General features: G+C 40.7%; 1 protein-coding gene across 1 annotated transcript in view; it reads right to left on the reverse strand.

Annotated features, from left to right (window-relative positions):
- The window catches only part of LOC121874461, an 84239-nt gene that overhangs the window by 57562 nt on the left and 3795 nt on the right, over positions 1-22882 (reverse strand). The window contains exon 2 of the mRNA XM_042378581.1: positions 18497-18532. Coding sequence (XP_042234515.1) covers positions 18497-18532 — 36 coding nt within the window. The remainder of the gene's footprint in view (positions 1-18496; positions 18533-22882) is intronic.

Consider the following 22882-nt stretch of genomic DNA (forward strand, 5'->3'; position numbering starts at 1 on the left):
AAGTTTTGTATTATTATTTTCGTGTTATTTATCTATTTTTATTATATTTTCATGTTTCTTAGTGTTTAGTATTATTTTCGCCTTTTTTTTTATTCATTAAATTATTATATTTCTTTTTTTTTTAGTTATTCTTTACTATTCTTTCACTTTTTTATGCCAAGTTGTGGTTTAGGACGATTCTATCTTAAGAACTAAGTGACTTTACAATCCCACAATGATCACAAACATAACATGACACACTGCAGACAACGCATATCACAGTTCCGTGGAGTCAATTTGCTGTGAGAAATCTGTAAAGTTAGCTACAGTGTTATATAAACCAGATGTCTTGTGGTCATAACTGTGTTACCTGTGTGTTGTATATGTGGACACCTGAGAGTGGAGAGTCAGGTAGTGAAGTGTGTGTGTGTGTGTGTGTGTGTGTGTGTGTGTGTGTGTGTGTGTGTGTGCGCAAAACATGGCAGGTGTTGACTGCTAAACTCACAACAAACAAACTATAAAGACAGACAGATGTTCCTCCCCACCCCCTTCTTCCTTCCCCTCCCCCTTCTTCCTCCCCTCCCCCTCCTTCCTTCCCCTCCCCCTCCTTCCTTCCCCTACCTCCCCCCTCTTCCCCACTACCAAAATCCTCTATTAATAAAAATGGAAGCCCCTCGGAATCGAGGATGGCCGGCCCAAGGGCCTTCTAGGAGTGAATTAGTTAAGGTGTAGAAGCTGTCGCCAACACAACAACCACACCCTGAGTTAACGAGCTGCATGACAAAGTGTCAAGGAATAGTCCGAGAAGACTGGACAGCTCGCCAACTGCACTGGCTAACCATTAACCCGGAACACGATCCGCACATCCAGGTTCCCAATTACTGCTGGGTAGACAGAGGCAAAGAAACTTGCCCATAGTTTCACCCTGCCTGGGGATCGAACTCGGGTCCGCTAGCTTGCGAGGCGAGGATGCTGACCATGACACTGTGAATGTCTACTGTCTCCTACTCCCCCCCCCCTCCTCTTACCTCCTCCCTCCTCTTACCCCCCTCCTCCTCTACCCCCCCCTCCCTCCCCTTACCCCCCCTCCCTCCTCTTACCTCCCTCCTCTCTCAGCCAAGCTAACCAACCACTCCTAAACTATCATTAAGCACATAAGATCATCACCCTCTCTCTCTCTCTCTCCTGGTCCTCCTCCTATCATTCTTCCTCTTCCTATTTCTCTGGTTATCTCTTCTTCCTCTTCTCGTCAGTCCTTCTTCCTCTTCTTGCTCCCGTCATCCCTGTTCTCCTCCTCCTCCTCCTGCCGTCACCGCTTCTTCCTCCAGTTATCCCTTCCTCCTCCTCTTCTTTTCTATTATCCCTTCTTCTTCCTCCTGACATCATATCTTCCTCCCCTCCTCCCCCTTCCTTCATCCCTTCCTCCTCCTTTCTTCTTATCATCCCTTCCTCCTATCACCCCTAACCTCCTCATCATTATCTCCCTCTCCTCATCACCCTTCTTCTCCCCCTCCCCCAGGATAAAGTCCACCTCCTCCTTTCTCCCCTTTAACGAGTAATTAAGTCATTAAGAACGCTTACCTAATACAAGACACTGAAAGGATTCTGACGTTAGAGGGAATTAGTGGGTAGTTAGGGGCTATTGTGAGTTGTAGTTTGTGGTTGTAGTTCATTTAGGCTTGTTTGTACGTCAGTGTGTTGTAGGTTTGTAGTTATATGTTGTAGGTTTGGTTGTTGTGGTTCAGTTTTGTAGGTATGGTTGTTAATGGGTTAGTTATGTTGTAGGGTATGTTGTAAGTATGGTGGTTGTAGTTTGCTTATGTTGTAGGTATGGTTGTTCTAGCTCATTTATGTTATTTAATGCTGCACTCTGTGTTGTGGCACTAACATACTTAACAATCACATATTGGCACTCACCGCGGCACTCATTACACTCTGGACTTACAAAATGCCAAATAACTACAGTGAGAAGGGAGGGAGGGGGAAGGAAGAAGGAGGGAGGGGGGGATGAAGGACGGGTGTGAGAGGGGGGAAGCTCTCAGTATGCCAATAATCAATGCTCAAACACCCGTACTCTGGCACTCAATGCTCAAACACCCGTACTCTGGCACTCAATGCTCAAACACCCGTACTCTGGCACTCAATGCTCAAACACCCGTACTCTGGCACTCAATGCTCAAATACCCATACTCTGGCACTCTCAGTACTCCAGAGAACGCATTTAAGAGCTCTCATCACGCTAAAATGAACACCAAGCGCTCTAAAGTTCTGAACAAAGCGTCAATATCACAGTGACGCTCATGCACGACTGATTTACGCACGACACCTCTATACGCACGAATGAACATACGCATTATATCCCCCGGAAAATATTGTGCGTTCATGAATACCAAAAAAAATTCCCTTCACCTAATCTGTTGTCAAGTGAACGAAACTATTTGATGTTTGAACGAAGTGAATAAAATTAGTTGTTCTTCATTCACGAATATATGGTTCGCTTTTCCTTCTCTTCGTATTTTATCATTTTTTTTCCACTATTTAACAGATGGTTTAGGGATTATTTATATTATTTAAATACACACACACACACACACACACACACACACACACACACACACACACACACACACACTTGCACTAACACAGAGAGAACAGGGAACCCATAATCCTGACAGCCTGTTAAGGCAGTGCGGATGTAGTATACTGCATACTAAATAAGCCTTCAGTTTTCCAAGCCAGAAGATAAAGCTGTCAACACCTACGTATACTTAATGTCCAACTCAGTGCCTATTCTCAGCTGGGTGGACTAGGGGTGGAGAGAGAGAGAGAGAGAGAGAGAGATAACACCCTGACAGCAACACGGCCTGCTTTGGGTGGGGGTGGGGGCAGAAGGGGGAGTGAGGTGGAGTGGAAGTGTCGTGTGAGTTTGCCTTCGTGCCGCAGGTGTGCACGACCCGCACCAGCCAGACCAGACCTTCCCCAGACACCATTAGCTGACCATGGAAGGGAGGGGAGGAGAGAGAGGAGAGGAAGGGAGAGAGGGGGGAGGGTACACGGAGTTGATATGCCAGTATATGCCGGTGTGTGTGTGTGTGTGTGTGTGTGTGTGTGTGTGTGTGTGTGTGTGTGTGTGTGTGTGTGTGTGTGTGTGTGTGTGGTTTGAACGTTTAGACACCATTCCGACGGTCTGTTAATATTTGGACTTGAATCAATGTATCATGGTAAGTTCTATCGTGTTACTGTATCATGTTCCTTTATATAATATCTATTGACTGCTATATCATATTGTTTACTTTTATCATGTTCGTTACTATAACATGTCACTTAATATATCATGTTACTTACTAAATCCTTTTCGTATAGACTTAAATCAAGACATCATGTTACTATATCACGTTCGTATAGACTCAAATTAAGATATCGTGTTACTATATCATGTTACTTAATACAGTATATCATGTTACTTACTATATCACGTTCATATATACACTTAAATTCAAATATCATGTTACTAATGCTTGTACAGTTACCTCACGTTATCTTCTCTCATATGTAAAATACAATTAAAACACATAATTCCTATATTTTTTCTCTCCATAGGCCTATAGCTAGAGTCTTCAATCTAGCACACTATCAGGGGTCGATGGGACTAGCCTATGGCGGTGATAAGCAATCTCTACCTTACTGTAATAGGAACAATGAGTGAGTGAGTGAGTGAGTGAGTGAGTGAGTGAGTGAGTCAGTGAGTGAGTGAACACATTAAAACAAGCTAAGTTAAACTGTATCACTAATCAAGACATATTTAAAGCAACAATCAAGACACAATCAAGATACATTTAAAGACACAATCAAGACATTTAATGCAACAATCAAGCAACAATCAGGCAACAATCACGACACATTTAAAGACACAATCAAGACACATATACAACAACAATCAGAACATATTTAAAACAACAATCAAGACACATTTAGACACAATCAAGACACATTCAATGCAACAATCAAGCAACAATCACGACACATTTAAAGACACAATCAAGACACATTTAGACACAATCAAGATACATTTATAGACACAATCAAGACATTTAAAGCAATTATCAAGACACATTTAAAGCCACAATCAAGATACATTTAAAGCAACAATCAAGACACATTTTAAGACACAATCAAGACACATTTACAGACACAATCAAGACACATTTAGACACAATCAAGATACATTTAAGACACAATCAAGACACATTTACAGACACAATCAAGACATTTAATGCAACAATCAAGCAACAATCAAGACACATTTAGACACAATCAAGATACATTTAAAGACACAATCAAGACACATTTACAGACACAATCAAGACACAATCAAGACACAATCAAGACACATTTAAAGCAACAATCAAGACACATTTAAAGACACAATCAAGACACATTTAAAGACACAATCAAGACACATTTAAAGCAACAATCAAGACACATTTAAAGACACAATCAAGACACATTTAAAGCAACAATCAAGACACATTTAAAGCAACAATCAAGACATTTAGCCACAATCAAGACACATTTAAAGCAACAATCAAGACACAATCAAGACACATTTAAAGACACAATCAAGACACATTAAGCAGCAGATCCCTACAGCGTCATTCACAATACAGTATGACCACGGCAGAGGTTTCTTAAGCACAGTCTTCCTCGTGCATCAGTTATTGTGGCTTCTGGATCACCATAACGAAGATATATTTACGAGAATAGTGACTAACGAACGAACGAGCTGCACTACACACACAGACAGACACAGACACACAGACAGATACACACACACACACAGACAGACACACAGATACATTTTCTGTTTCACATACACAAAATACTTATACTCTCTCTCTCTCTCTCTCTATTTCACGTACACAAGCACGCACATTCTCTTTTTCTCGTACACACACACACACTGTACAGACAATCACACAGACAGATCTAATCACGTCTATAACAAATGAATTATGCCAAGACTTTGTTGTAATTTAAGGCTGTTATTATTTGTTATTATTATTATTATTATTATTATTATTATTATTAATATTATTATTATTAATATTATTATTATTATTATTATTATTATTATTATTATTACTTATTATATAGTGTGTGTTTCCATTCCTTTAGTATAAGTGACTCTGCCTACGTCGACCTGCCCTTTTTCATGTGAATATGAGCGCGTGCGTTTGCCTGCCTTCCTGCCTGCCTTCCTGCCTGCCTTCCTGCCTGTCTGTCTCTGCCTGTCTGTCTGTCTCTGTCTGTCTAGCTGTCACTCTTCCCTTCCTGTATCATCAGTAAGTGTGAAACGTGGTAACTTAACATGACCTGAATTTAGGAACTAGTTCATGTTTATTCATCACATCCACATTCTCAAAATTCCATTAAAAAAAAAAGTAAATAAAATAAAATAAAAATATAATTGGAATATTTTTCTGCCCTGACCCACATAAAAAAATAAAGCTTGGTCACTGATACCTGATATAAATATTCATATTCTATAACCCTTGACTAAACTACCTTATCCTTCAATTAAAATAAACCTCTTTTTTAGGGGGGGGGAAGGGGGGGATAGGTTAGGTTAGGTTTTATTTGTAATTTATAGTTGAATGGAAATTTTAATGAGATACAGAAAGCGACTAATATATACGATTATTTTTTCCTCAAGGAGCTGGGTATAGTTTCTGATCTCTCTCTCTCTCTCTCTCTCTCTCTCTCTCTCTAAATCTCTCTCTCTAAATCTCTCTCTCTCAGGAATAACATTTACTCCGACCAAAATCCCTCTTAGTATACAAAATACGCAATACACTTCCCTCACATGATACGCACCAATACGCATACTATAGGAACACCGAGGACAATATAGTTACAGTATATACGCAGGAATGAATGGAGGATACGCCGTTTCATCCCAGTCTAAGCTTTCTTTCCGTTTCAATACCAGTTTGGATGGCTTAGGGATACGCCGTTCATATACACTCTATACGCTTCAAGCTTCGCGTCTTTTTTTTATTAACCCAAGGCGATATAGTATACGCTGCGTCAGGGAGAAGCGTAGGGGAAAGATACGCATCCTGTAGGTATTTTCTCTATACAAATACGCAATGGAGATTTACGCTATCAATACGCCTGTAAGTTTATCCTTCATAAAATCTTACCAGTGCTCAGGTGTTGATTACGCCTATTATCGCAATACGCAGTTGGATATTACACTGTCAATACGCGTTTATCCCTTACATGTAGAAGCAACTTTTCTTCCTCCTCAACCCCAGCCCCTCTCTTTAAAGGCGTAAAGCGTAAATCACTCAACGAACACAATTTCTCACACTTGGTCTACGTGTTTCGCCTCACACGTCATTTCCAAGTTGGTTTAATAACCCAATTTTGCCAGGCCATTTATCTCTATACGAGGAAGGGTTTTACTCCAGATCCGCTCTCTGTACTTAGTGTTTACTGGTGCAAGAAGCAAAGATTTATTGGCGTCTATTACACCTGTGCGGTTTATTGGCGTCTATTACACCTGTACAGTTTATTGACGTCTATTACACCTGTGCGGTTGTTATGCCCATTACACCTGTGCGGTTTATTGGCGTCTATTACACCTGTACAGTTTATTGACGTCTATTACACCTGTACGGTTTATTGGCGTCTATTACACCTGTGCGGTTTATTGGCGTCTATTACACCTGTACGGTTTATTGGCGTCTATTACACATGTACGGTTTATTGGCGTCTATTACACCTGTACGGTTTATTGGCGTCTATTACACCTGTACGGTTTATTGGCGTCTATTACACCTGTACGGTTTATTGGCGTCTATTACACATGTACGGTTTATTGGCGTCTATTACACCTGTACGGTTTATTGGCGTCTATTACACCTGTGCGACTTATTGCTTTCCACCACATACGTAAATTTTAATGGATTCTACCATGACTGCAAAATCTATGAGGTCCCGCCAGTGATTTACGATTTATCGGCTTCCAATAACTGCCGACAACCCCCTCCCCCTACCCAAACCCCGCCTACCCCTACCCCCCCCCACCCTTCACCACTGCCCCATCCACCCCCAACCTCTAACCTCTAGTATCAGGTAGTGAAGCTAATTCTTAAGTCCTATTCCCTACATCTTACTCGAGTCGTTTCAACACGCCTCCTAACCTTACTCACTTCTAACCACGCCCTCCTAACCTAACCTACTTAACCACGCCCCCTAACCTAACCTACTTCTAACCACGCCCCCTAACCTAACCTACTTAACTACGCCCCTTGGGTCCTACCCCCATACACCTACTCAATTCTAACCACACCCCTTAACCTTACCCCTTACACACCCTCCAACACTTTACTCAATCCTAACCACGTTTCTACCCTCCCCACCCCCCCATCCTTCTATAACCACTAAGAACCAGGAGAATAACTATTAACAACCCCCCCCCACCACCAGATTGTCCAACCTTTTCGCATCTATTGAGCAGAGGGGAGGGGAGAGGGGTGAGGGGGGAGGGAGGAGGAGGATTATCGATGCTACCAAAACGAACACAGGCGTAGAAATATTCCCAGCGGATTGTTGAGAAGTTACCATCCATTAATTTCTATTATGATGAATGTCTGGTACCCATGGCTATATGATGCGAATGTCTGGTACCTAAGTATTATATGATGAATGTCTGGTACCCATGGTTATATGATGCGAATGTCTAGTACCCATGGCTATCTGATGCGAATGTCGTCTAGTACCCATGGCTATAAGGATGCGAATGTCTGGTACCTATGGCTATATGATGCGAATGTCTAGTACCCATGGCGTATATGATGCAAATGTTCATACCCATGTATTATATGATGCAATGTTCGGTACCTAAGGCGGCTATAAGGATACGAATGTCTGGTACCCATGGTTATACATGATGCGAATGTCTGGTACCCATGCATATATGATGTAAATGTCTTGGTACCTGTATTATATGATGCGAATGTCTAGTACCCATGGCTATATGATGCGAATGTCTGGTACCCATGGCTATATGATGCGAATGTCTAGTACCCATGGCTATATGATGCGAATGTCTGGTACCCATGGCTATATGATGCGAATGTCTAGTACCCATGGCTATATGATGCGAATGTCTGGTAACCATGGCTATCTGGGATATGGGGTTCTCACTAGCTTACCATATGGGATTGTAAAGTGAAGAATGGTTTTAAAAAGGAATGGAGAGAAGGGGAGGAGAGATGAGGAGAGAAGGGGAGGAAAGAAGAGGAGATAATGAAGAGAAGAGAAAGGAAGGAGAGAGGAATAATAACAGAAAAGATTAATTATTCCTTTTTATTTACTCTCCCATTTTCTAGATAGGTAAACAGAATATGAGAGTGTAGTGAAGTTCTTAGTATATGCAGGTTACTCTCAGGTGTACTGCCACAGGTAACAACAGGTAACAACGACACAGAGGTGCTCAGGTGTGCTTGGGTCAGAAAAAGCCTTAAGTTGAACGCCATTAGCGGAATACCTAAATAAAATACCATTATTTCTTCGCCCAACACGGCCATTAATCTGTGCCTGGCGTTTTCCTACTACCCCGGTAATGACAAGATCTAAATACTACGCCAGACGAACGTTCGCCCGCCTCTAACACCTAAGACAGTGTGACGAAACGACTTTACCAAACTTGCTTTGTTGATGACGTCACGGATCCAGGCGATATTTCAAGATAGGTTTTAGGATTTTGTTTTGTTTTGTTATTAAGGTAAATTAATAAGGTTAATTTGTTCTTAAGACGGCGGTAAACATCGGGAAAATATAATTAACAATAATAAGAAACAAAATTAGTAACAATAAAAGTGTCAATAATAATAATAATAATAATAATAATAATAATAATAATAATAATAATAATAAATGGATAACAATAAAAAAAAAATTGACGTAACCAAAATTAAAACACATTCAGGGTCCGCCCGTTTATGTGCCCCCATAAGCACAGACCACTAATAGCAGGGCCACCCGTTGCTTTAGTCTAATCTCCACGCTGCAACCTGCACTTAATGACGACCAGCTTAGTAGCGACATGGAGGAGAGAGAGAAAGAGAGAGAGAGAGAGAGAGAGAGAGAGAGAGAGAGAGAGAGAGAGAGAGAGAGAGTACTAGGTGGAAAAAGGAAGAGAAGCAGAGAAAATAGAAAAAAAAACAATCACGACAGAAAAGGAATTAAGAGGATATTGTGATGATTAAGAGAAGAGACGAAAGAGACGAAAGAGAAAGGTCCAAGAGAGAAAATAGTAAAGGGTGAGGGATTAAGCACGAAGACCTTAATCTACCCATAAATCCAAAACCAATCAATGTTGCCACTGGTAAATCCCTTCTGATGTTGTCCAAGTCCACCTGCGACTGATAAATCCAATCTAAATCCCACCTGTTGCTTATAAATCCCCTCTGTTACTGATAAATCCTACTTGCTACTGATCAAATCCCAAGTGTTGATAAATCCCACCTGCTATATGTAAATCCCACCTTCTAATGATAAATCCGGACTGCGACCCATTAATCCGAACTGGAACGCCATTAATCCGGACTGTGATTCCGTTAATCCAGACTTCAACTCCATTAATCCGAACTATGACTCCATTAATCCGGAGTGTGACTTCATTAATCCGGACTACGATGTCAAGCCTGCATGTCCTGATGATGGTATGCTATGAATGACGTTTTAATGACGTACTGTACTATGATTGGCTGAACGGGTGCTGTGATTTACTGAAGAGTGTTGTGATTGGCTGATGGCGTGCTGAGATAGACGGACTGCTAATGTGATTGGTTGAGAGTATTGTGTTTGGCTGACAGGTAATTTAGCTGGCTGACGGGTGCTGCAAATGGCTGACGAAGTGCTGAAATGGCTGACAAAATGCGGTGAATGAGTAATGAGTCCTGTAATTGGCTATCAGGTACTCAGTGGCTAACAGGTAAACTGTGATCGGCTAATGGGTGTTGCTGCGTTTGAGTGAAAGGTGCTGTGATTGGCTGATGACTATAGCAGCTTAAAGACTCATGGCGCTCTATGATTGGCTGACGTCGGGTACAAAACAAAAAAACGAGAAGAAAAAAAATAGCAAATCCCGAGAACACACACACACAAGACTTAAGAATCTCCAGGGCTAATTTTTCACCTTCATGGCGCCTACCACCTCCTCCTCCTTCCCCCCCTCTTCCCCCTCCACCCTCCACCCTCCTCTTCCTTCTCCTCCCCCTACCACTTCCCACGCTCCTATTCTGATCAAAAAATTTTAAATTCAAATGTAGGAAGTGATTTATGAAACCCTGCATTATTTTTCGTAGTAAGAGCGAGGGTAATTTTTCAGAGGGTGAGGAACAAGACGTATATGAGGAGGAGGGGGAAGAGGAGGGGGAAGAAGAGGGGGGGGAGGAGGAGGAGGAGGAGGGTGCGTATCCTGCAGCCTGATATTAATGACCACACTTAAAACACTGCTTCTCTCACCTCACATCCACCATTCATTTTATTTCTAGCCATCCCTTCCTTCCTTACTGCCTCTCTTTAAGCCTTTCGTAACTAATAAACTTTCCATTACATATTAAATATTCTTTACCTTTAACCAAATACAAGGAACAAAAACAATTATATTTCTTAATAATTATCTGTTTGCTTCCCACACTTTTATTTAATTATATCAACGACAAAAAAAAATTATTCCTCTTTTATTGTTATTTATTCCACCTATCTTCTCCCATGACGTCAGAGCCATACACCTGATAAATAAGAACGAAATGGCTCTCTCTCTCTCTCTCTCTCTCTCTCTTTCTCTTTCTCTCTCTCATACACACATTGATAAAGTACACACACACCACACACACACACATACTACACAGATAAACAAATCAAATCCACACACACACACACACACGCGCACATACACACATACACACAGGCAATTACACCGACTGTAACCAACCCTCCTACCCAATGCCTCCCTCTACCCCCTGGCCATGCCCTTTCTTCACAAACACACACACAGACAATCAGCTGAAGTCACATTCGAGAACAACATCCAACATTCTCCTCCTCCTCCTCCTCACATCCACTTCACACACACATTCACCCACCCACAGACCCCCTTACACAACCTCCCACACAGACCCCACACACTACCCACACACATTCACCCACCCACAGACCCCCTTACACAACCTCCCACACACATACACACCCCCCACCCCAAACACCCACACCTCCCACACATTCTCTCGCCAAGTCCCTCCTTTACACACACACACACAATCAGGAGAGAGTCACACAGGAGAACACTGACAAACACGGAGGCAGGAATCGTTAACTAGTGTAGCAGACAGGACAGACACACAACAATAGATACGTTTCCCCCACCAGGATACTTCTGTGACGCCTCTCTCCTGATAAACTAATGAGTACCACACCACTCCTGCAACACACGATGGTACGGCAAGCTTACAAACACGAGATGATAGAACCAACACTGGTGGGCACAAATGCTGCAATACTGGATATGTGACAGTGCAGCTCATCAATATAGAATGGCAACACACACATATGTAACATCTATACTGCATAATTAAGACAGAACTGTGAATTATCAGAACCACGAATCAATAGAAACGTAATTAAGAGAAATGGAAAACTAAAAAGAAAGGAAAATCCGCGAATAAAGAAGAATCGCGAATCATGAGTACCGCAAATTACAATTACTACTTATCATGAAAATCCCAAATCAACAGAACCCCAAAAGAACCGCAAACCAAGAGAACCGTAAGTTAGTAGAACCGTGAAACACGTATCTGGCTAGTTTAATTTACAGCATCTGATACGAGGCGGCCCAAATAGCTACCTTAGTTGTAACACGACATAAATGACTTGCTTTATCGGCACAAAACATGGCACAAAATTGCTTTATCGGCGACACACACACACACACACACTACAGTACACGCTTTATCGGTACAAAACATGACATAAAATTCTTGATCGGTAAAAAAACATAACACACGACTCGCTTTATCGGCACCAAACATAACATAAAATACGTGTTTTATCGGCACAAAACACGATCTAAACGACATGTTTTATCGGCTTTAAATACGACAGACACAACACAATATCACCATAAACACGACACAAACCACCAAAAAAATTTCAACACTAAAAAAAAAAAAAAAAGATCAACTTCATATATTTCAACTGTTGATAAAATTACGAACCAATAAACGACAATAAACGAAGTAATAAAAAAATAATTAAACCACTATCCTTAACATAAACATTAAAACAACAACAATGAGAGAGAAAGACAATTAACAAACTTCCCCTCAATGAATTTAAACCACAGCAACATCAAGCCATCGTAAAAGGACTAAGGAAGATTCACCCCCAGAAGGACATATTACCACCGAAGGATATCTTATTGTGAAGGATACCACCACACACACACACACACACACACACACACACACACCCTACTGAAGGTGTCTTGAGGATGTAATCTAAACAATGGAAGGTCGTCATGGAACACTCCTGGCCAACACTACAGACGCCTGGATCAATGAGTGACGGCAGACCGCACCATGATACAACACTGGAAGTCCTAAATGTCTCGACCCTGGATGTTAGAACCTCTGGATGTTCAGACATGGATGTTTCGGATGTGTACTGTATGTTGAAGCCCTGGATGTTTCAGCCATAGACGATTTAAAGGTTAGGTTAGGTTAGGCTGGGTTAGGAAACATCCACGACAAGAATCTACAAGGTTTTGACGTGTGGGCTTTGACACTTCCTTGGTTAAGACACGCGAGTTTGACACTTTCTAAGCTGGGACGCAAGGGTTTGACACTTCCTAAGGCAAAACATGCGAGTGTCGAGGCATCACACATCACAACAAGACGACCTGTACTTAAATCCGGCTGCAGTAGTATCGGCCAATCACCTAACTTACAGACGAGATGCTTTAGCAGTTCTCAACAAGGCCAGAGATTTAGCCAATCACACGCCTCTAGCTTACGACCAATGAAAATCGTACATTAAACGAGATCAGCCAATAGGGATCAAGGAAAGGAGGCCTCACGGAAGACACAACAGGACAGTGAAAGATATCAGGGCACTAGGAGTTGATGAAGCACTGCAGTTTGTGACTATGAAGCACTGTAGATCACTGCCCGCCCCCCTCCCCCCCCCAGAAGGTAGAAGTTAACTAAGGTCACTATGTATTTCAACTACCTAAATAACTCATACCAATCAACCAATCACAAAGTCACAGCAACAAGTAAACAAAAATAAATAGTTTATATATCCATTCATTCATCAGTTAAGCTTAAATGAATAGTGTCATGAGTCAATTGGTTCATTCATCAAGTAAGAGAGAGAGAGAGACTTGTTACCCACTCCAGCTTGACTTGTTTATGTCTGGTCATTCATCCATCGTCCAGTGAAAGAGGAAACTATACTGTAAATACTCTATCACGTTTTGTAGTCAAGAAATACTCCATCACGTTTTGTTGTCAAGAAATACTCTATCCTGTTTTGTAGTCAAGAAATACTCCATCACGTTTTGTAGTGAAGAAATACTCCATCACGTTTTGTAGTCAAGAAATACTCCATCACGTTTTGTAGTCAAGAAATACTCTATCCTGTTTTGTAGTCAAGAAATACTCTATACTGTTTTGTAGTCAAGAAATACTCCATCACGTTTTGTAGTGAAGAAATACTCCATCCTGTTTTGTAGTCTAGAAATACTCCATCACGTTTTGTAGTCAAGATAACATGAATAATTTTTATCTGTGTAAGAATATATTTTTTTATTTAGATTGTAAGGGCGGGAAGGCATACGGTGAGGGGTGTATATAGATAAAGAATAACGGAAGTGAAGGAGGAGACGATAACGGAGAAGGTGAAGAAGAAGACGATGATAAGGTAGAGTATAATAAAGAGTACATGGAATAGTGACGGAGTGAGAAAAGTCAAGAGAGAAGAAGAAGAAGAAAAAAAAAGAAGAAGAAGAAGGAGAAAGAAAGAAGAAAGATGAAGGAAGAAAGAAGAAGAAGAAGAAAATTGGACACTAGATGAATGAAAGATAACAGGTAAAGAACAAGAACAAGAATGAGAAACACAAGAATAATGATGGATTAAGTTGAGGAGAAGGAGGAAGAGGAGGAGGAACGTGAGGAATTTACACAGGTAGGGAGGACAGAACACACGGGAGGACAGAACACACGGGAAGACAGAACACACGGGAAGACAATAAGACACCACAATACCTAAGACATAAACATAAAATACATCCGTTACCTGCGCGACTCCACACAAACACACGTGAATGGCTGAACCTCTCGACCAATCATGACTTCCTGGACGACTAGGTTGAAAGGCCGCACTTCCATCGATTAAACTGCGACACGAATTCATTAACAAGCTGACATAAACATCCGTCATTAGAGAGACACAGAGAGAGAAACAGAGACAGACGGACATTGTGAACTATGTGTCTCAACAGTGTGGTGTAGATACTGATGTTTGACGTGGGAGGGGGGGGTTGGGGAGGTGTTGTTCATTAGCATTCTTAGTGTTGTGGTTCGTTCTATTCATCGATATGTTGAATTCAGTTATTCATTTCGTGTATCTAGTTCGCTCTCTCTCTCTCTCTCTCTCTCTCTCTCTCTCTCTCTCTCTCTCTCTCTCTCTCTGTTATACATCCTATCCTTTTTACTATTATACATTTATCTTCTTGTATACATCACATCCATCCCTCACGCTCTGACTCATTCATCCACCCTCTCCTCTACTCACAAACACAACCATCCACCCACTCACACTCTTAAAGTTAACCCACCCATCCACCCATCTAGGCCTTACCTGCCCATCCTCACACCCACCCGCCCATCATCCACTTATCCCTCTCTTATCCTCACACCCACTCGCCCATCATCCACTTATCCCTCTCCTATCCTCACACCCACTCGCCCATCCCCACATCTACTCACACACACTTACTACCACATTCACCCCTATTCAACAGGTACAAACACTCACCACCATCATCATCATCATCATCATCATCATCATCATCATCATCATCATCAACCATCATCATCATCATCATCATCATCATCATCATCATCACTCCCTCAATGCCATTATCACCAACGTGTATTTCACCATCATTGTCCACCATTAACTAACAACAAAAGGATTAAAAAATATATCCCCACCTCTTTAAAGGCCAATTCCTATTTCAATAATTCCAGTGGATTCTTTTTTTTTTGTTTTAATTGTTTTCACGTCGTGGACACTGGACAATAGCGTCAGTCACCCCCATTGTCGACAGCCTGCCACAGTGTTCAATCTCGCCCCCATTTTTTAACAATAAACCTAACCTAACCTAACCTAACCTAACCTAACCTAACCTAACCTAACCTAACCTAACCTAACCTAAACCTAAACCTAAACCTAACCTAACCTAACCTAAACCTAACCTAAACCTAACCTAACCTAAACCTAACCTAACCTAACCTAAACCTAACCTAACCTAACCTAAACCTAACCTAACATAATCCCTCAAAATGCTGTTATTGTTATCGTCTCACACACATAACACACACTCGCCTGTTCAGTAAGTTGATAAGATCGTCACATGACAACACAACAATTTACTAAGTCATAATAGTAAATCCCTCAATGGGTTTGCTATGTCGTAACCCCACAACACTGCAGGGGTTTGTTGTGTCGTAGATTCACAACACAACAGGTTTGATATGTTGTAAACTCAACATCAACGACGGCTCTCGTATGTCGTGAGTTCACAACATGGAAAGTGTTTGGTTGCTGTGAGTTCCGAACACAAAAGGGGTCTGATTTGTCGTAACTATTCTTATAAGTTGCGTAAGGATTTATTGTCGTAACCTTACAACACAAGCAGGTGGGTTTGTTAGCTCAGATCATGGTGAGGCTTGTTGTGTCGTAACCTCACAACACTAAAGGGACTATGTTGTGTCGCAAGCAAAGAACACTGGAGGAGTTTGTCTTGACTTCAGAACACAACACTGAAGGTCTGGTGAATTCCCCTGACACAACACTAAGATGGTCTACAATAGAGTCTTGTAAGTTACCAACACAGTAAAAGGTTTTGTTGTGTCGTAAACATAAAACAAACGAGAAGAATCTGCCATGTCGTGAGGTCACAACACTGAAGTACTGTGTCATGGGGTAACCTCACAACACACTCACAATACTCACAAAGACGTAAGACTTATCGAGTTCACATGACTCATTCAAAGGTTAACAATAAAACCAAAACACAAAAAAAAAATCTATCATTAAAACCTAATTTATAATAATCATAGTAAACTAATTAACCTGTGATGTACTAAGGTGTAAATCTTTCACATGAAGATAAATTTCAACCAAAAAAAAAAAAAACACGTAAAAAAACTAATGAAAAAAGTAAAGTCTGTACACAATTGTTTACAGGTAGAAGCTGATTTACCTGGATTTTGTATGTTGGTTCATTAAGCATCTACAATTTTGTGATGTCCAGGTGTTTTATATCACAGTTAAACCTACACGATATCTATCAAGGTTTATTATTACCAGGTGAGGTTTAGTTATGGTTTAATTAAGGGATGGCTTTTTTTATAAACACCGATAATTAATAAACTACAGTAAGGATAAGATCAGTGAAAGTCTCCTCTGAGTGTCCAAGAGGTAGAGGACTCAAGGGGCAGCACGATCATAAATTCACCTCACATAAGCCATCACTTGTATAGCATTACCCACAAGTGTTCAAGTGTGGATAATGGAAGGATTCTAGGATGCAAATAGAAGAGTTTAGGATTTAACTACCAAACAAAAATTACTTCCCCCCCAAAAAAGAGGATTAACGACTCCTCTTGGTTGCAATTCCCCCTAACTTCCAAAAAAAAAAGGTGAAAAAAAATACTTTGAAACTTTGAAAATCAGGAAAAGTATTCGATGACTCCGGGAGCATGTGAAGAGTTTCTGCCTGTCCTGTGATCTGTTATGAACAAGTTTATCTTATGTTAAGTGACAGTCTCCTATATTCGTAATTTTCTTCTGGTAACACTATGATAAACTTGAAAAAAATAATCATTCACAATTATATTAAAGACAACCTAAAAGTTTTAAGTTATATTGAACGATTTTTTTCTGAGTTTTACGTTATTTTTCTAAACTATAACTTTAATAATAGGAAAATATCTATAAAATGCTCTAAATTTCAAATAAGAAAAGTTAATTTACCAAATAAACTACAACACTAGGCTTAACAAGAGTAACCCTTAAAAGCCAAGATTTTACCAACAACTATCATTTCACTTTTCATTTACCGAATAAAACCTTAAACCACCTAACACACCGACAAACGTTAAAACTAAACATTAAAAAAAAATAAAAAAAATACTAAAAATATTTCCAGACCGAGTTAAAAAAATCTAATATTTACGAAGCGAGAGACTGAGTCGAGGACAGTACTTCTCAGAGTACATTAATACATAACATCTTGACTACTACTCGCCAGTCACAACCATGAGCTAGGCACAGGACTCAGGAGGTTCGCGTCTCCAGTATGACAAGGGGCTGTGAGAGGCTGCCTATTTAACATATAAGCTTTTGTCCTCGACTGTGAGTCTCCCCTGCATACTAAGACCTACACAATGAGGCACACGGCCCCGGCTCTCAGCTTAAATGCTTCTTGGCGCTACACACTTGAGCCTACGACAAACGCCAAAAAAAAAAAGAAAGAAAAAGACGTACATTCACATTTATCCTAAACTAACCTTCAGTCACCAAATCTAACCTAAATCAAGAGAACTATAGTCATGAGGTGTTTGGTTAATAGTACTGTTGATTATGGCATGATTAGATGATATAATTCACATCCATATTTAGCTAAACTAACCTTCTTTAACTGGATAGAACATAAACCATATCAGCAGCACCAATACCGATGTGGGATAAATAGGTTAACTCAAGGTAGAAGCTGACATCACCAAGAAGTGGTATTTACATTCGCAGGTCACCACACTAACCTCCCTTAACCACGTCTACCATCACCCACACCGTTGGGGGGACTTCCACGGTTGAGTTGGACACAGTTATAAGTGTAACTACCATCCATAACCAAATAAAACATAACTAACTCAACAACATCAATTCCGGTTCGACGACACATGTTCACGATAGGTTAGGTTATTGTAAGGTTGAGATGATATCATTAATAAGTGTACATCAGCAGTTGTCTCTTGAGGGAGTGAGAGCTGACCAAACTTACCATGGCGTCAGTGTGTCCGAGTTTTGCTGGCAGATTTAACATGGTTGAGCAGCAGCTGCAACACAACACTCACTCGACACATGTGTTACATCAACACCCAGGACACACAACACCAACAACAGTGAGAAACCGACCAGGTCTGGTACTCACCTTCCTCGATGGGCGGCCGAGGCTCATACGGGACATCTGCAACAGTAAACAAGAAATGTGTTAGACAGGTGTGAAAGGTTTTCTTGACCAGGACGGTCTGGGAGATGAAGTCAGCCCTATTAGTGAGAGTTTCATGACCAGTATGGCCCTAGAAGAAAGAGTTATTTCACATAAACAAACGCTAGTGCTGGCAGTAAGCCGCGCCTGGCGTTCCTTTCCGTTCCGTTGTATAAGTTCGGGCCATAAAATAGCGCCACTGCTGTCAGAAAGCGGGTGAACGTTCGTCTTGTGTAGCTTTTACAAGCGCTTTATTGCCAGGCGGAAGGGAATGCCAGGTTCAGTTGATTGCTCGTGCTGGCCATAAAGTTAATGGGAGTATTGCCAGCCGACACATCCTCTTTAACCCTCAAATAAGTGGTGTTCATAACTGCATGTCCCCAACAGTTAATGTTTTCCTTAACGTCTGTATAAGGAGTCATTAACACTTGGAGAGAGGAGACACCACCGTTCACACAGTGTCCTCCCCTGACACATGTGGTTAGAGTTAAGTACCCCGGCTACAGTAGCGCACACAGCACTAACCAAACACCACAGGGCCCTGGGGAGGTCACAGGGTATTTAATCCTCTCAGCAATTTTGAAAACCTAAAACAAAAAAGTTTTATATGTCTGATCATGCATGAATGCACACATATGCATTCGTGTACTCATGCATGTGTACATCTCTCTGTCTAACTTTTCCGATTTACCGAAACTATAAATCGCATCACGTTCACTGGAACCACTTAATAAAAATAACCGAACACAAATAATGAAATTAATATAGAGAAAGGCTGAACGTTTAAGTGCCAGATGTTGTCTTAGTTAGACCAACACAACACGACGCGAGTATAAACACTTTATCTCCTCTCTCGTAAAAACTGCCGTAAAATATATCAAACTCAGCGACTCGCTCACTCCCCCAAGGAGAGTCTTGGTATAAATACTCACACATTCCTTTAAAGAAACGGTAAAAATAGCAAACAAAACTATTTTGCGCTTTTGTAACTCCACCCAAGTTCATACAAATATATATATAACCCCGAACATACACATACATAAGTACACACATATTAAACTGTTTCCTAGTGGTGCACAGTATTTATTTTCATATATAACCTAAATTATTATGTTGAGAATGTCCTGTTGTTCTCCGTAAATGTTGCTCACACACACACACACACACACACACACACACACACACACACACACACACACACACACACACACACACACACACTAATATAAATGCATGCAAACACAAGTGTACACAAACATATACACAGATATATACATCATATACATACACACGTGACATGCATACACACATGAAAGACAAACATACATACACACATGAGGTACACACACACACGTATATGAAAGACATACACATACATCTTCACTCGGCACTCACCCCCCCTCATACCTCAAGTACGCCACAGTTCACATATTTCTCTGTAAACCTTTCCAAATATTCGTGTAAATTCAGCCATACATCAACCCTCTCAGTCCTACGAACCTCCCTGCCAGAGTCCTACACACCTTCCTCCTACACTTGGGGCCACACTCCTACACACCTCCCTCTTACACTTGGGGCCACACTCCTACGCACCTCCCTCTTACACTTGGGGCCACACTCCTACACACCTCCCTCTTACAGTTGGGGCCAGTCCTACACACTTCCCTCATAATCTTGAGGCCATAATCCTACACTAACTACCTTTCTACCCACCTTTAGTCATTACCCTTACCCGGAGACTCATCATATTTAACATTTTTAACATTGAGGATTGTTATTACTTGCTGACCGAGAATATGTACACAACAATGTCATCCCAATTATATGTTCCTTCATATCTCATTATCTTATAGTTTATGGCCACAAAAACACCCGTTAGATATAAATGTTTATCTTATAGACCAAAACATGAATGAGTTATGCTGTTAATTACATGTTGATATGATCTAATTTATGAGTTGATTTAAGATTAACATGTTATGAGTCAATACCACCAGGGAGGGAGTGTTGGTAGTGATGTGATTGTTTAGTGTTTACAGATGGCGCTGATGGTAAGGCTGATATGTTGATATCTTGAGAGTAACATTGAATGAGGATAAGTTTATTATTGTTTTTATCTGTTACAACCAGATTATAACCTTCACTACAACCTGACTGTTTTTCTACAATACTGGTACTATAATCTCAGCTTAATTTACAACACATCTATGATTAGTTTGTAGTTATACGCTTTAATATAATCTTAATACTATATACATACCCAAATATTGAACCTTATCTACGTAAATTATGTTACATACGACTCAGGTAAGTTTGTGTACCTGAGTCCTTCATCATTAAAAGGTAATAAAGTATTTACATCAAACCTTAGAGGGCAATGGTTTATCATCCTCAAGGGATTAAACCATCATCCATAAAGTGTTAAGCCTGTCCTCAAAGGTTTACACCATCATCCACAAAGGTTTAAACCATCATCCACAAAGGTTTAAACCATCATCCACAAAGGTTTAAACCATCATCCACAAAGGTTTAAACCATCATCCACAAAGGTTTAAACCATCATCCACATAGGTTTAAACCATCATCCACAAAGGTTTAAACCATCATCCACAAAGGTTTAGACCATCATCCACAAAGGTTTAAACCATCATCCACAAAGGTTTAAACCATCATCCACAAAGGTTTATAACTTCTGTACCTGTCCATCATCGCATCTTCCCAACCATTCATTTTGCATTCATTTTTCTTCTCTTCAGTAGCTAAACAGACGAGTCATTACATGCCAGCAGTGTAAACAGACCAGACGTTAACGCTAAGACAGACTTTGATGTATTGGGAACTTTTCTTTGACTGTTTACAAGTTCTGTCATATCACACGCTAATACGCCTCGACATCCAGTTTTCTACACCAATAAAACATTTCCTACACAAACACTGAGAAATGTGTGTGTGTGTGTGTGTGTGTGTGTGTGTGTGTGTGTGTGTGTGTGTGTGTGTGTGTGTGTGTGTGTGTGTGTTGAAGAGAATCAATGTAGAAAATGAATAAAATTAAAATAAATGAAGAGAGAACATTTCATTATTGCCTACAGTACAAGCCGAGTCTCATGAGTTGGTCTGTTAAGATATATTAACCCTTGACTATACGTTGACGACGACCCCTTGAGAATGATGAGGGTTAAGTCATCGTAGTGGAAGGGTTAGGTCATCGTATTCAAGGGTTAAGTCATCGTATTCAAGGGTTAAGTCATCGTACTCAAGGGTTAAGTCATCGTATTCAAGGGTTGAGTCATCGTTCTCAAGAGGTTAAGTCATCGTACTAAAGGGTGAAGTCATCGTACTCAAAGGGTTAAGTCATCGTACTCAAGGGTGAAGTCATCGTACTCAAGGATTTAGTCATCGTACTCAAGGGTTGAGTCATCGTTCTCAAGAGGTTAAGTCATCGTACTAAAGGGTGAAGTCATCGTACTCAAAGGGTTAAGTCATCGTACTAAAGGGTGAAGTCATCGTACTCAAAGGGTTAAGTCATCGTACTGTAGAGTTTAAGGAAGGAATCTACGCCAGTGTAACATGTACAGACTTAAAAATCTATGCCAGACTAACGTTCGCCAGGCTTCAAACTCAGCACAGGTACCCTAAATACTCATGAAATCTACGCCAGACTAACGTTCGCCAGGCTTCAAACTCAGCACAGGTACCCTAAATACTCATGAAATCTACGCCAGATTAACGTTCGCCAGGCTTCAAACTCAGCACAGGTACCCTAAATACTCATGAAATCTACGCCAGACTAACGTTCGCTCGACTACTTTATTCCACCAATACCCTCAGGAACTCCCTCCTATTTCCCACATTATCAACACATTGGGTTTAATACTCAGGGATTAGAGGTAGTAATTAAACTAATCCTGGGAGTTAATTAGCAGGATTTTTTTTTATATCACCACAGCAGCTTACCTTCACCCTGTAGCTATAACACTGCCTTCACCTTTACTACCTGTCACACTGATTAAGTTTACCTCTAGTTTTGTTTATATTCCTGTTTATATCATTTAAGTTTTTTTTTTTCAGGTGGTAATATTTTCATTGTTATTTATATTATAATTTCTGGTTGATATTAATTTTAGACCAGGATTATTAAGGAATGTATATTTTGTTATTGATGCTTGGGAGCTGTTATTATGACGTGTGTGTGTGTGTGTGTGTGTGGCAGTCAGAGAGCTGTGTTGACTGAGTGAGACGGGGCGCTTCATACCTCATTACCCTGTGGGCTGGAGTGGACTGTGGGCAATACTCTGTGTCTCTGTGTATGTGTGTGTGTTGATATTAAGC

The sequence above is a fragment of the Homarus americanus genome, unplaced genomic scaffold (genome assembly GCF_018991925.1).
Source record: "Homarus americanus isolate GMGI-L3 unplaced genomic scaffold, GMGI_Hamer_2.0 scaffold58499, whole genome shotgun sequence".
Lineage (NCBI taxonomy): Eukaryota > Metazoa > Arthropoda > Malacostraca > Decapoda > Nephropidae > Homarus > Homarus americanus.